Source organism: Ahaetulla prasina, chromosome 6 (genome assembly GCF_028640845.1).
Source record: "Ahaetulla prasina isolate Xishuangbanna chromosome 6, ASM2864084v1, whole genome shotgun sequence".
NCBI lineage: Eukaryota > Metazoa > Chordata > Lepidosauria > Squamata > Colubridae > Ahaetulla > Ahaetulla prasina.
Genome location: NC_080544.1, coordinates 24,664,510 through 24,681,092, shown reverse-complemented (window position 1 = coordinate 24,681,092; position 16,583 = coordinate 24,664,510). Strand labels below are relative to the sequence as shown.

At 43.0% G+C, this 16,583-nt stretch overlaps 1 protein-coding gene across 3 annotated transcripts in view; it reads left to right on the top strand.

The window, feature by feature from the left end:
• The first annotated feature begins 2,955 nt into the window (after positions 1-2,955).
• PALD1 (phosphatase domain containing paladin 1) overlaps positions 2,956-16,583 on the top strand; it is a 167,722-nt gene continuing 154,094 nt past the window's right edge. The window contains exon 1 of one of the 3 annotated variants that reach the window (XM_058188760.1): positions 2,956-3,067. Coding sequence is in view for 1 of the 3 variants with exons in the window: in XM_058188758.1 (XP_058044741.1) it covers positions 3,333-3,358 (26 nt within the window). In the remaining 2 variants the exon portion in view is untranslated. Of the gene's footprint in view, positions 3,068-3,201; positions 3,383-16,583 lie in introns of those variants that run through there. The other 2 variants (XM_058188758.1, XM_058188761.1) reach the window with 2 other exon arrangements.

Genomic DNA, 16,583 nt, shown 5'->3' with positions numbered 1-16,583 from the left:
GTCCTGGAATCAAGTGATCCACTTTTATGACTTTCTGACCGGCAAAGTCAGTGGGGATAAGCCAGATTCACTTAAAAAAAAACCTGTGTCACTAAGTAAATAGCTGCAGCGGTTTACGTAACGATTGTGGCAGAATCGTTACGTAAACGGTGGTGAAATGGGGTAAATTCACTTAAGAACTGTTTCGCTTAGCAACAGAAATGATAAAATCAAAATGAGTGATTAGCTAATGAAAGAATATATTTTAATGGAAGCACGTATATTAATAGAATTACAGGGATTGGATGATTGGAAAGAACCTGAATGGATCTACCTTATATGTTTAAATGATATTGTGACTGGTATTAGAATTGTACATTGAAACACTGAACAATGAAAGAATGAAGGACGAAACCTTACTATAAATAGATGTGAAGAGCTAAATAAGGGAAATATGAGTAATAAAGCAGATGGAAGATAGAAAAGAAACATCTTTGAATACTACGGTGGCATGAAACAAAAAGTTAAAATAGAGATAGAAATAAGAGGGGAGTAATATATATATATATTAATATAACAAGATATATGTAATAATAAGAGAGAAGTTTAGAAATTGAAGGGTGGTAGTATTAGGTATGTTTAAATAATATGAAACAATGGAAATGAAATGTCATAACCAAGAGTAATAATATTATGTCTATTTGTATCCAAATGTATGATACCCAGGTATCACATTATTCATGCATTGATATATGTAAGTAATATAAAATAAAAAAACTTGGGGAAGAAAAAACAACAACAGAAATGTTGGCCTCAATGAGGTGGCCAATGGAGGACTACCGGGGTCGGGATCAGAGGTGGGTTTCAGCAGGTTCTGACCAGTTCTGGAGAACCGGTAGCAGAAATTTTGAGCAGTTCAGAAAACCAGTAGTGGAAATGAGTAGTTTGGAGAACTGGCAAATACCACCTCTGGCTGGCCCCAGAGTGGGTTGGGAATGGAGATTTTGCAATATCCTTCCCCTGGAGTGGGGAGGAAATGGGGATTTTGCAAATATCCTTCCCCCAGGAGTGGGAGGGAATGGGGATTTTGCAGTATCCTTCCCCTGGAGTGGGGTGGGAATGGAGATTTTGCAATATCCTTCCCCTAGAGTGGGGAGGGAATGGGATTTTGCAGTATCCTTCCCCCTGGAGAGAGGAGTCAGAATGAAGATTTTACAGTATCCTTCCCTTGCCACGCCCACCAAGCCACACCCACAGAACCAGTAGTAAAAAAAAATTGAAACCCACCACTGGTCAGGATGTTTTGGCAAAAAGAGACCACAACTGCTAGGATGCAGCGGACGAGCACAGCGCATGGAACACGAATAGAATAGAATAGAATAGAATAGAATAGAATAGAATAGAATAGAATAGAACAGGGGTCTCCAACCTGGGCAACTTTTAACTTCAGATTGGCAAAGTTGGAGACCCCTGGAACAGAATACCAAGATTTGGAAGGGACCTTGGAGGTCTTCTAGTCCAACCCTCTGCTTAGGCAGGAAAGCCTACACCACCACAAATGGTTAGCCAGGGTGGGACTGGTTGAGGCGGGGGTGGAATGGAGTGGGGGTGCTGAAACCATCCCTCCCTCCCTCCCACTCTCTCTCAGACACTCTCTCTCTCTCTCTCTCTCTCACACACACACACACACACACGGTGCGGAGCCGAGGGAGCGGCCGAAGTTCCTCCGGCCTCCCCTAGTTGGAGAGCTGCGCCCTCTCCAGAAGCCCCAGCGGCGCGTGGATGCGCAAAGGGAACAAAGGGCTGGCTCTGCGCCCCGCCGCTTCGCTTCTCTTCGCTTGGCTCTCCGGGCCGGCGGGGGATGCCTGCAGCCTTTCCGGTGAGCGGCGGAGGTGCGGGGTGGGAGGCGAGTTTCGCTTCTTCGGGCGGGAAGGGGGGCGAAACCTCTCCCGTCTTCCTTTCACCCGTCAGGAAGCGCTGCTGCTGCTGGTGGTTCCCGGGAGGGGAAGCTTCTGCGCTGCTTTGCCGCGAAGCTCAGCTGGGGGGGAAAAGGCAAGTTTCGTTGGGATTTCTGGAGCCCATCCCCGCCGTCCTTCCTGGGAACGGATGCCGGGCTCAGCTTTGGACTCAGCGAGGACCGGATGGGTTCAGGTTTACACATCTCAGGGTAAATTCCCGTTTGCTCCCCTAAGTAAGTTCCGACGGGTTTGTTGTTGGCGGTTTCCGCAGGGAAAAGGGGGGGAAAAAGGATGGAACCTGGCGGGTAGATCGGGGCTGCCAGCGATGAGAACAGAAAGGGGAAAAACAAGAACCGTGAATTAAATCTGTGGCTTAATTTATAACGCGAGTCCAGCCGTTGTGGTTCGTTTATGATCCCAGCGGGTTTGTGCTAACCAAGGTTTACTGGGTTAGATAAACGGGGGGGCACCTTCATCGTGGTTTAAAGTAAACATGTGGCGAGGGAGACAGTGCCTGGATTACATTTCAGTCACGGTTTTTTTTTTTTAGCCTAGCCGGCTGTGCAAACCCGGTTGTGCACAGTTGCTTTACAACCCAGTGTGTCAGAATGAGTTTCGGTAAATTACAGATATATTACAATTTTTGCGTGTAGTCCAGAGCAGGGGTCTCCAACCTTGGCAACTTTTAACTTCAGATTGGCAAAGTTGGAGACCCCTGGAACAGAATACCAAGATTTGGAAGGGACCTTGGAGGTCTTCTAGTCCAACCCTCTGCTTAGGCAGGAAAGCCTACACCACCACAAATGGTTAGCCAGGGTGGGACTGGTTGAGGCGGGGGTGGAATGGAGTGGGGGTGCTGAAACCATCCCTCCCTCCCTCCCACTCTCTCTCAGACACACTCTCTCTCTCTCTCTCTCTCTCTCTCACACACACACACACACACACGGTGCGGAGCCGAGGGAGCGGCCGAAGTTCCTCCGGCCTCCCCTAGTTGGAGAGCTGCGCCCTCTCCAGAAGCCCCAGCGGCGCGTGGATGCGCAAAGGGAACAAAGGGCTGGCTCTGCGCTCCGCCGCTTCGCTTCTCTTCGCTTGGCTCTCCGGGCCGGCGGGGGATGCCTGCAGCCTTTCCGGTGAGCGGCGGAGGTGCGGGGTGGGAGGCGAGTTTCGCTTCTTCGGGCGGGAAGGGGGGCGAAACCTCTCCCGTCTTCCTTTCACCCGTCGGGAAGCGCTGCTGCTGCTGCTGGTGGTTCCCGGGAGGGGAAGCTTCTGCGCTGCTTTGCCGCGAAGCTCAGCTGGGGGGGAAAAGGCAAGTTTCGCTGGGATTTCTGGAGCCCATCCCCGCCGTCCTTCCTGGGAACGGATGCCGGGCTCAGCTTTGGACGCAGCGAGGACCGGATGGGTTCAGGTTTACACATCTCAGGGTAAATTCCCGTTTGCTCCCCTAAGTAAGTTCCGACGGGTTTGTTATTGGCGGTTTCCGCAGGGAAAAGGGGGGGAAAAAAGGATGGAACCTGGCGGGTAGATCGGGGCTGCCAGCGATGAGAACAGAAAGAGGAAAAACAAGAACCGTGAATTAAATCTGTGGCTTAATTTATAACGCGAGTCCAGCCGTTGTGGTTCGTTTATGATCCCAACGGGTTTGTGCTAACCAAGGTTTACTGGGTTAGATAAACGGGGGGGGGGGCACCTTCATCGTGGTTTAAAGTAAACATGTGGCGAGGGAGACAGTGCCTGGATTACATTTCAGTCACGGTTTTTTTTTTTTAGCCTAGCCGGCTGTGCAAACCCGGTTGTGCACAGTTGCTTTACAACCCAGTGTGTCAGAATGAGTTTCGGTAAATTACAGATATATTACAATTTTTGCGTGTAGTCCAGAGCAGGGGTCTCCAACCTTGGCAACTTTAAGCCTGGCAGACTTCAACTCCCAGAATTCCCCAGCCAGATTCCCCAGCATTCTGGGACTTGAAGTCCGCCAGGCTTGAATAGAATAGAATAGAATAGAATAGAATTTTTTAATTGGCTAAGTGTGATTGGACACACAAGGAATTTGTCTTGGTGCATATTTATTTATTTATTATTTATTTATTTTATTAGATTTTTATACCGCCCTTCTCCCGAAGGACTCAGGGCGGTGTACAGCCGGAATAAAATACAGAGTATATACAATTAAAAGAAATTAAAAGAAACTATTAATAAATGGCTGCTAATTTAAAAAATTTACAAATATTTAAAATCCCTAAAACCCCAATTTAAAATCAACTATTTATGCCAGTCCTGCTTGAGTGAATAAGTATGTTTTTAGCTCACGACGAAAGGTCCGAAGATCAGGCACTTGACGTAAGCCAGGGGGGAGTTCGTTCCAGAGCGTCGGTGCTCCCACAGAGAAGGCCCTACTCCTGGGGGCCACCAGCCGACATTGTTTGGCGGACGGCACCCTGAGAAGGCCCTCTCTGTGAGAGCGTACGGGTCGATGGGAGGCATACGGTAACAGCAGGCGGTCTCGTAAGTACCCTGGTCCTAAGCCATGGAGCGCTTTAAAGGTGGTAACCAGGATCTTGAAGCGCACCCGAAAGACCACAGGAAGCCAGTGCAAACTACGGAGCAGTGGTGTTACGTGGGAGCCACGAGCGGCTCCCATTACCACTCGCGCAGCAGCATTCTGGACTAACTGCAGCCTCCGGGTGCACCTCAAGGGCAGCCCCATGTAGAGAGCATTGCAATAATCCAGCCGAGACTTAACCAGAGCGTGAGTGACCGTGCATAAGGCATATGCTCTCAGTGTACATAAAAGAAAAGATACCTTCATCAAGAATCATAAGTTACAACACTTAATGATAGTCATAGGGTACAAATTTAACACTCAATGATACAACACTTAATGATAGTCATATCATTAAAAGTTGCCAATCAGTTAAAGTTGCCAACGTTGGAGACCCCTACATAGCCTCTTCTAAGTGTAGGTGCAACCAGAGGTGGGTTTCAGCAGGTACTGACCAGTTCTGGAGAACCGGTAGCGGAAATTTTGAGTAGTTCGGAGAACCGGTAGTAAAAATTCTGACTGGCCCCGTCCCCATCTATTCTCTGCCTCCCAAGTCCCAGCTGATTGGGAAGAAATGGGGATTTTGCAGTATCCTTTCCCCAGAGTGGGGTGGGAATGGAGATTTTACAGTATCCTTCCCCTGCCATGCTCACCAAGCCATGCCCACCAAGGCATGCCATGTCCACCCACAGAACCAATAGTAAAATTTTTTGAAACCCACCACTGGGTGCAACCCAGGGCTTTTAAAAGATTTGTTTGCCTCTTTTGTGTATTCTTTGAAATGGGGAGAGGGAGGAAGGAGGGAGGAGGTAATAGTTTTTAATGGCTTTGAAAATGCAGGCCTGGGTGGGTAGCTTTGGGTAGGCAGACAAAGAGGTTAAACAAAGCATTTGAATAAAAAAAAACGTGGGTGGACCGAAAGATGAATAATGGAGACTGCAGAAATTCAGGGACTCACCGTCATGAACGATGGAGTTTTATTTGATTGATTTGCTGTTGAGCTTTGCTTTGGGACATGAAATAAAAGACATCCTCTTAGGAGACACATGAAATTGGGGAGTCACCCAGACTCTAATAAGTGAGATGGGTGCGTATATAAAATTTAAATAAACAAACAAACCTCTTATTCAGGGTACTAATTTCCAGCAGCCCAAATTAAAGTTAATGTGGACGTAAGACGGGAAATATTAATTCCAGATAAGATGCCTGTCATTTTAGTAGTTAAATATTAGCTGATATGGATGGATGGAAGTTTCCTCCGAGTTTGATTTGGGGACCTGAATCATTAGTTTCAGGGGTGGGTTCTACTTACCTTTATTACCGGTTTGCAACGGGATCGCATGTGCTGAACTTCTGCGCATACGCAGATCGCCTATCCTATCCGCCTATGATATCCAGGTCGGTGGGCGGAGCCTCCCGCTGGTTTTACTACCGGTTCTATAGAACTGGTCCGAACCGGGGACAACCCACCACTGATTAGTTCCTAATCTCAATGGGTTTAGTGTATTGTGTGTCTTGCCCGACAACTGGATTTGTCTTCTTCATCTTCTAAACCAGTGTTTTCTACAAGTCAGTTTAAGATGCATGCTGGCTGGGGAGTTCTGGGAGTTGAAGTCCACGCCTCTTAAAGTGGCTGAAGTTGAGAAACATCATTCTAAGCAATGGTCAGGATTTGATAAGGGATATCATCTAAAATACTGGAAGTTATTTAGGCTTGCGTTTCACATTCATGAAATGGCACCTGCCTACTATTATTTGGAAGTATAGCCATTATCTAGGAATATTAGCATTTCGGTGAAATTTATTTCCTGGGGTTTGCCGTATACATACAGCTGTTGTGTATTCAGAAATGGCCAAATCACATGACATGGCTAGGGTGGTATTTTAATAAGTGTTCTATATTTCATAAATGGTGATCGCACGATTCTGGGTGACTGCAAATGTCATAAGTACAGGTTAGGTGCCAAGTGCCCAAATTTTGATCATGTGACCATAGGCTTACGTGTGAAAGCTGGTCAGAAGTCACATTTTTTTCAGTGCTGTAACTTTGAATGGTCAGTAAAACAAAAGATTTATGTCGAGATCTACCTGTAGTACCTGGAAATGATGTGAATTGCATTCAACACAAGTGTAGAGCCGCAGGTTGGAGTGAGGATACTATAATCCAGGGGTCTCCAACCTTGGCCAGTTTAAGACTTGTGGACTTCAATTCCCAGAATTACTCTGGGAATTGAAGTCCACAAGTCTTAAAGTGACCAAGGTTGGAGACCCCTGCTATAATCTATATTGCTGGTTAAAGTAGTACCACTTATCCATACTTTGCATAGTGTTTTCTCATTTCTGTTCCATTGACTCTTTCCTAAACACACACATATACACTCCTTCTCCCTCCCTCCCTCCCTCTCTCTCTGTGTGTGTTTGTGTGTGTCTTTATTTCTAAAAATACTGGAAGTTATTTAGGCTTATGCTTTCACATTCATGAAATGGCACCTGCCTACTATTATTTGGAAGTATAGCCATTATCTAGGAATATTAGCATTTCGGTGAAATTTATTTCCTGGGGTTTGCCGTATACATACAGCTGTTGTGTATTCAGAAATGGCCAAATCACATGACATGGCTAGGGTGGTATTTTAATAAGTGTTCTATATTTCATAAATGGTGATCGCACGATTCTGGGTGACTGCAAATGTTATAAGTACAGGTTAGGTGCCAAGTGCCCAAATTTTGATCATGTGACCATAGGCTTACGTGTGAAAGCTGGTCAGAAGTCACATTATTTTCAGTGCTGTAACTTTGAATGGTCAGTAAAACAAAAGATTTATGTCGAGATCTACCTGTAGTACCTGGCAATGATGTGAATTGCATTCAACACAAGTGTAGAGCCGCAGGTTGGAGTGAGGATACTATAATCCAGGGGTCTCCAACCTTGGCCAGTTTAAGACTTGTGGACTTCAATTCCCAGAATTACTCTGGGAATTGAAGTCCACAAGTCTTAAAGTGACCAAGGTTGGAGACCCCTGCTATAATCTATATTGCTGGTTAAAGTAGTACCACTTATCCATACTTTGCATAGTGTTTTCTCATTTCTGTTCCATTGACTCTTTCCTAAACACACACATATACACTCCTTCTCCCTCCCTCCCTCCCTCTCTCTCTGTGTGTGTTTGTGTGTGTCTTTATTTCTAAAAATACTGGCAGAGTGGCACATTCCCCATTTTCTCTTGGGACAGTTGATAAAATTAGTTTTTCCCCAGTTTCGAGGACTTCAACCAGAGAAGGCAGAGTGTATTATTATTATTATTATTCTTTTTAAAGTTTCTACTAGGAAGGAATTCTTTTTGCTTTGTGTTGGGAGCTACAAGCAGTGTCCAGTCCGGGAACAATATTTAACATTTTAAAGGCTTCCCCTTGACGGATTTGGCTACATATCAAACCGCAGAGTGTGTTTGCCGTATGAGTCCTGCTCAGCCGCTATTGACATGTTTCTCCTTCATTTTGGTGGCTGTGCTGAGTGATGCAAAGTCTTACGGAGTCAATGGGTCAATGTTACAGTTTTACTTTTTTTGTTTTTAAATAGAATCTTGGACAAGAATCTAGCTTTGGGAAATAATTACTTCCATCATCCCTCCTAAGGTGGCTGCAGGTTTATATAAAAGGTTTGAATTCTGTTTGGTAGAGTTACGTTGGGCTTCTCATGACTATATGGCCTCTGTGGAGTCATAAGATTTTCTTGGCACCACTATAAAAGCAGTCAGCTATCAACGTCTCTCTTTATTTAGCTGACCCGAACTCAGTAGCAGCTATCCAGATGCTCCACATCGCTTGAATAAGAATTGCGTTGCGTAGTACACTGAAACTACAGTACTCCATTTGATGAGTTGCCAGAATGAGGGTGTAGTATTCCAAATATCCTCTGTCGTTTAAACCTGGCACTTCATCCTTCCACAGCTTCGTGGATGCCTTGTTTTGTATTTCTTAAGAGATTGGTAAAATGAGGAATCAGATTGTTGAGGGCCATACGCTGACTCTGTAAACTGCTTAGAGAGGGCTGTAAAGCACTGTGAAGCGGTATATAAGTCTAAGTGCTATTGCTGTTAGTAAGAAGTAGCAATTGATGACTGACGTATTTGGCATTTCTGCCGTGCAAGACTCTTAACTTCTAGCATATCTCCTTCATCTGCCATTGCCATCTTGAAGTTTTTTGCTTGGTATTTCTTTCAACTTTTTACAGCCTCGGGATTTTCTTATATATTTATATTTATATTATTTTATTTTATTTGCATTTATAGCCCGCCCTTCTCCGAAGGCTCAGGGCGGCTTACACTATGTCAAGCAATAGTCTTCATCCATTTGTATATTATATACAAAGTCAACTTATTGCCCCCAACAATCTGGGTCCTCATTTTACCTACCTTATAAAGGATGGAAGGCTGAGTCAACCTTGAACCAACTTGAACCTATTGTTCAAGTTGTAATCCGATATGATGATAGATGCTTGGAATTCGTTGTATTCTCTAGAATAGGAAATTAAACTATAGGATTAAACTAATCCTATATTCAGCTATGGCAGGGGTATCAGACTCAAGGCCCACAGGGTGCTTAGATCTGCTCTGCAGGGCTGCCCTGGAAGCAGCAATGGCCCCGCGGTGCCTCTGCCAGTAAAAACGGAGCTCAGGAGGACTGCAAGTGGCCTTCCCGAGCTCTGTTTTCTCTGGCAGAGGGGTTGCAGGAGGCTGTTGCGGCCGAAAACAAAGCTCAGGAGCCTGTTTTCGCTGGCACTCAGCCACCACAGGCGCCCCCGACATGAGTGACGTTAAGATAGCCATGCCCATCCTGGCCACGCCCCTCCTTGCCACCCAAGGTCAAACAAAACCCTGATGTGGCCCTCAATGAAATCGAGTTTGACACCCCTGAGATATGGTATGTCACTAAAAGCTAGTCGGCTTTTGTTCCAATGTGTGACTGAAGTTACGTTTTTGAATAATCTGCCATCAGACTTTATATAGGTAGTTTTCAACGTACGACCACAATTGAGGCCAAAATTTCTGCTGCTCAGCAAGACGGTTGTTAGGGGAGTTTTGGCCCATTTTACGACCTTTCTTGCCACAGTTGTTAAGTGGATCTGGCTTCCCCATTGACTTTGCTTGGCAGAAGGTCGCAAAAGGTGATCACATGACCCCGGGACACTGCGATTGTCATAAATATGAGTCAGTTTGCCTAACATTTGAATTTTGACTACATGGCCATGGGGATGCTGCATTGGTCGTAAGTGTAAAAAGTGGCCGTCACTTTTCTCAGTGCTGTTGTAACTTCAAACGGTCACTAAATGAACTATTGTAAATTTAGGACTACCTGTAGTTGGCACCAAATACAGTCCAAGTACTCTGATTTTTAGAAGTAAGTTTTGAAGTTACAGCACAAAAATTCGAACAAGGACGCTACTTTCAAATTGTTACCTATACAGTATAAAAAAGGGACGTGGTGGCTCAGTGGCTAATACGTTGAGCTTGTCGATCGAAAGGTTGGCAGTTCAGCGGTTTGAACCCCGAGTGCCATGTAACGGGGTGAGCTTCCGTTACTTGTCCCAGCTTCTGCCAACCTAGCAGTTCAAAAGCACATAAAAAATGCAAGTAGAAAAATAGGGACCACCTTTGGTGGGAAGGTAACAGCATTCTGTGCATCTTTGGCCTTTAATCATGCCAGCTACATGACCACAGAGATGTCTTCAGACAGCACTGGCTCTTTGCCTTTGAAACGGAGATGAGCACTGCCCCCTAGAGTCGGGAACGACTAGCACATATGTGCTAGGGGAACCTTTACCTTTACCTTAAACAGTATAGAGACAATCAGTGATAACAAAGTTTTTGTTAATTTTCTCTCTTTTTTTAGAAGGGAAGAAGCTGGCCTTTTTTGAGAAGGCAGTTGTTAAATCTGCTGGAAACAGTACTTGGACTCTTCCCATATATCTTAGGACTTCAGTTCTTAGCTTGCTAATTTCTGCTGAATTAATCACTACTTAGTACCATTTATTTTTGTAAATGTATTGAATGTTTGCAGAGGCATCCCTTGTTTTGCCTGGAGGGGTCACTATTACACAAGTTTTTAAAAGGGTTTTTTTTATACTCTGTAGAAATGAAAGTAAAAACTCAAGAACGGTGTTATGGCTGTTAGAAGGATGTAGTAAACATTAATTAATTGAAAAACGAAGGAATATGCGCTGATATTAATATACCTGTATATAATAACCCTAGGCTATGTTCGTTTAATGTAGTAATTCTTACTTGTATTAATATGGGTGAGTATGAACGATACTCACCGTCTGTGCAATGATATTGATGATATTAATATATGGTGTTTTTTTAATAAAATACCCCCCCAACCCCGCTAACTCAGGGGTCTCCAACCTTGGCAACTTTAAGACTTGTGGACTTCAACTCCCAGAATTCCTCAGCCAGTTGAAGTCCACAAGTCTTAAAGTTGCCAAGGTTGGAGACCCCTGCTCTAACTGAATACATTAGTGAATAAAAGAAAGGGTGTCAGTATTAAATACAAAAAAAAACAAAAAAACCCTGCCTGAACAAGCATTAAATGAAGTGACTCATTTTGTGATCATGTTGAAAGAGCAAAAATGCCCTTTAAAAAAAAAAAAGGTTTATTAAACCAAAAAGAACTTTTAACATTTTTTTTTCTTTTCAACAGTTTTGCTTAGGTAACCAATACTTACACATTTTTCTCCCTATTCCTAATGTATCTTTTATACATATATTTCTGATATTAATTATTTTATTTACATATATACATTGACATAAATGTGTACAAAATTCCCTTTCAACAATTTTTGTTTACTCCTATTTGATCTTATATTTCTACTCCTGTTTCAACCATTATTTAATCTTTCCTTGTCTTTTTCCTTTTTCCTCCAACCATTTATACCATTTCTTCCACACTAACTAATATTCTGTTTCCTCTTTTTCTTGTATCTCCTTTGTAAGCTTATCCATTTCCGCACATTCCAAAACTTTTCTAATTGCATTATCTTCGGTTGGTATATTATTGTTTTTCCAATTCTGTGCGTAAACTATTCGTGCTGCTGTAATATGAATATTAAATACCGCATGAATATTAAATACCGCATCAATGACTTGGACGAGGGGATAGATGGGGAACTCATCAAATTTGCAGATGACACCAAACTGGCAGGAATAGCCAACACTCCAGAAGATAGGCTCAAGTTACAGAAAGATCTTGACAGACTTGAACATTGGGCGCTATCTAACAAAATGAAATTCAACAGTGAAAAAAGTAAGGTTCTACATTTAGGCCAAAAAAACAAAATGCACCAGTACCGTATATGTGGTACCTTGCTCAATAGTAGTACCTGTGAGAGGGATCTTGGAGTCCTAGTGGATAACCATCTAGATATGAGCCAGCAGTGTGCAGCAGCTGTTAAAAAGCCAACACAGTTCTGGGCTGCATAAACAGGGATAGAATCAAGATCACGTGAAGTGCTAGTACCACTTTATAATGCCTTGGTAAGGCCACACTTGGAATATTGCATCCAGTTTTGGTCGCCACGATGTAAAAAAGATGTTGAGACTCTAGAAAGAGTGCAGAGAAGAGCAACAAAGATGATTAGGGGATTGGAGGATATAACATATGAAGAACGGTTGCAGGAACTGGGTATGTCTAGTTTAACAAAAAGAAGGACTAGGGGAGACATGATAGCAGTGTTCCAATATCTCAGGGGCTGCCACAGAGAAGTGGGAGTTGGGCTGTTCTCCAGAGCACCTGAGGGTAGAACAAGAAGCAATGGGTGGAAACTGATCAAGGAAAGAAGCAACTTAGAACTAAGGAGAAATTTCCTGACAGTTAGAACAATTAATCAGTGGAACGACTTGCCTGCAGAAGTTGTGAATGCTCCAACACTGGAAATTTTTAAGAAAATGTTGGATAACCATCTGACTGAGATGGTGTAGGGTTTCCTGCCTGGGCAGGGGGTTGGACTAGAAGGCCTCCAAGGTCCCTTCCAACTCTGATGTTATGTTATGTTATGTTATGTTATGTTATGTTATGTTATGTTATGTTATGTTATGTTATGTTATGTTATGTTATGTTATGTTATGTTATGTTATGTTATTTCTTTTTCATATGCCCCTGAAAGTATTCCTAGTAAAAATGCTTCTGGCCTCATTTCTATATTTTGTTTAATAATTTCTTCTAGTTGTGATTTAATTTTGCTCCAGTATTGTTTCGCTTTGTGACAGGACCACCACGTGGCAATATGTTACCTTTTGCTGTTTGCAAAAAATGCCCTGTAATTTTAACGCCTGGGAGAGAGAGAGAGATGCTGCTTAGACAGGATCGTTCTGCCTATTTACTCTTACAAGTTGTGAGATAACAAACTTTTTGCTCTCACGCTAATTGTGTAATTCCGTCTTCCTTTTAAGCTTCCCTCTAGACCAGGAGTGTCTAACCTTGGGAACTTTTAAGACTTGTGGATTTCAACTCCCAGAATTCCCCCGCCAACATGGGAATTGAAGGCCACATGATCTTAAAGTTGCTAAGGTTGGGGAAACACTGCATTAGAAAGATAGTTTTGCAGAATCTTAAGGCTGCGTAATTTATTTCCCAAACATCTCCTTAGATCAGCAGGCTTCCCTGCATTACAAAAATAATGCTGAGCTGTTTCCTAGTTCCCAAGTTTAACCCTGTAGCTTTACAAACAGCATTGTGGTATAATAGCAAAAAATCTGCAAGAGGAAATCATAGTTGCCTGGAAACTGCCTGGCAACCAACCTGTGTTCAAAAAGTCAGGAGGGCAGAGGAAGTAAAATGAAAATTTCCCCCCTTTTAACCAGCCGTCACTGCTCAAACTTCTGTATTTTCCAAAGCATGGAGCCTTTACTTAAGTTTGTGCCTTAAAACATTTTGTAAAAAAAACTTGTAAGTAATATTTTTTTTGATGAGCCTTAAGGCCACACATCCTTCCCTCACTTACCGAGGTATTACTGAAAACCCTGCTGTGGTGTACTTCGTTAATTAAACATTTTCGTTTAAAAAGGTCTCTGAACAGAACAATGAAAATCAAACGGCTTCCACTTTCCGCTTTAGTTTTAAAAACTAAAATTAAAAAGACCCAGGGTTCTTGGTTGCAGGGTGTGGCCATGACTTGGTTTGCAGTGTTGTGACTGACATCTTGACTTTTTTGACCCATGGATTTCCTGCCTAATACAGAAGGAGAAGAGAAGAAAAAAAGAAAAGAAATGAAGATAACTTAGACACTGTTTTTAAAAATGTTTTATGGCTACCCAAAATGGTTGTCTATGGTGAAGCGACATTTTACAAACTTATTTATTCTCTTCATGCTGACCTTCAGTAATTAGTGGGTTACATTTCATATTCCAAAGATAGAAATCTTGCCTTGACAGGAAATATTGGAATGATCACTTTGACATTTGTGGTGGCAACTTGAATTACAGAGATCCAGTTCAGCAATAAGAAACGTGTCAACCTTATATGGTAGAGCAGGTGTGTCTAGAATGGTTGGCTGGGAAAAGTTGAAGTCCACAAGTCTTAATGATATTTATATTGTATATCACTTCTTAATTAAAAATTTCTCAAAGTGGTTTGGAATAATAAAAAAAGTAAACATGCATGAGATATGAATGCAGCTATAGCAATAGCACTTAGACTTATATACCGCTTCATAATGCTTTACAGCCCTCTCTAAGCGGTTTACAGAGTCAGCCTATTGGCCCCAACAATCTGGGTTCTCATTTTACCCACCTTGGGAGGATGGAAGGCTGAGTCAACCTTGAGCCTGGTGAGATTCGATCTGCCAAACTGCCGGCAGCCGGTGATCAGCAGAAGTAGCCTGCAGTACTGCACTCTAACTACTGCGCCACCGAGTCTCATAACTATAACTATGGATATTAACATCCAAATCATGCCACGGGCACATGCAGTAAAGTAACTTATTTATTTATTTATTTATTTTTTAGATTTTTATACCGCCCTTCTCCCGAAGGACTCAGGGTGGTGCACAGCCAAGTAAAAACAACATGAACATAGACAAAAATTAAAAAGCGTATTAAAAAACTGATTATAAAATGGCCAATTAAAATTAAAACTAAGATAAAACAATCCTAAAACCCCACATTAAAAATTTCATCAAGCTAGCCCCGCACGGTGGAATAGGAAAGTCTTGAGCTCGTGTTTAAAAGACCGGAAGTCGGGGAGTTGACGCAACCCCGGAGGCAACTCATTCCATAGGACTGGAGTCCCCACAGAGAAGGCCCTCCCCCTGGGGGCCGCCAGTCGACATTGTTTGACTGACGGCACCCTGAGGAGGCCCTCCCTATGGGAGTGCACAGGCCGATGGGAGGCTATAGGTGGCAGTAGGCGATCCCATAAGTAACCTGGTCCAAATAAGTGCTAGATGGAAAGAAGATAAAAAAATTGGTATAATGCAAAGGGAGGAAAATTTAATAAAGCAAATTAGAAATCAGACCCAGGAGCATATAAAGAGATTGTATAATGTGTTGCTTGAAATAGATTCGGAAAAGGATTTGGTAAAGGATTGTATGATAAAATGGGCACAGAATATTCAGGAACCAATAATGTTGGAAACATGGGAGAAAATTTGGGTTAGAAATGTTAAGTTTACACAAGCACAGAATTTAAGGGAAAATTTTTATAAGATGTTTTATAGATGGCACTTAGATCCCAAAAAATTATCATGTATGTATCCTAATATCCAAGCGAAATGTTGGAGGTGTGATTGTGATGATGCTACATATTTTCATATTTGGTGGACTTGCAAGAAAATTAAGGTCTTTTGGATAAGAATTTGGTGGATTATTCAAAATGTACTGAAGAAGAAGATAAAGTTCCTGCCACAATTTTTCCTTTTGGGAATTATAACGGATTGTACAGGGATTGAGACTAAATTGATTCTGAATTTAATAACAGCAGCAAGACTGTTGATTGGACAATACTGGAAGAAGAAGAGATACCTACAATAGAAGAATGGATACTGAAAGTTATTAATTTGGCTGAGATGGCTAAAATCTCAGCGTTTTAAAAGACAATACGCAGGAAAGATATTTAATTGAATGGAAAAATGGATTGATTATCTACAAAACAGATATCAGATTAAGAAATATCAGATTGCCTTTGAATAATTAGAAAGTTATTTTATGTAATGGGGAGGGGGTTGGGAGATGAAAAGCTTTGGATGTGGTTATTTGGATTGGAAGGGAAAATTTTATTCTATGTTTGGTTTATGTATAACAATACCTTGTGATTGACCCGGGAAGCTGGGGAGGAGGGGAAGGGGTTTTTGGGAGGGAGGGGGGAAAAAGGGGGGGGGAAATGTTTTTGTTTTTTAAAACTCTTTCAATAAAAAAAAAAAAGTAACCTGGTCCTGTGCCATGGAGCGCTTTAAAGGTGATAAACAACACCTTGAATTGCACCCGGAAGACCACCGGCAACCAGTGCTGGCTGTGCAGGAGAGGTGTTATATGGGAGCATCGCGGTGCCCCTTCTACTACCCGCACAGCCGCATTCTGGATCAGTTGGAGCCTCCTGGTGCTCTTCAAGGGGAGCCCCATGTAGAGAGCATTGCAGTAGTCCAGGCGGGAAGTGACAAGGGCATGAGTGACCGTGCGTAGGGAATCCCGGTCAAGAAAGGGACGCAACTGGCGAATCAGGCGCACCTGATAAAAAGCTTCCCTGGCGACGGCCGTCATATGTTCTTCTAAGGACAGCCGGTCATCCAGGAGAACGCCTAAGGGTAATGGCTTGTGTTCCATGACTGAGGGGATGCCAACTTTGGACACCCCTGTGGTAGACAAAACTAAGAAACTGACATCATTTAGATCGGGAGTACTTTTATTGGAACATCAAACTATCATTCTATAATAACAGAATCTTACATGTCTGAATGTGCTTCTCCCTATTCCCACCCTCATCTCCATCCCTTTATCTCCGTAGGAACTGGAGAGGAGTTTGCCTGACACTTTTCTGTTATTTTCTTCAGCCGGGTTCAATCCTCTTATCTGACCATTGACTTGCTCTTCCTCCTGTCCTCAAGGCCATTTCCG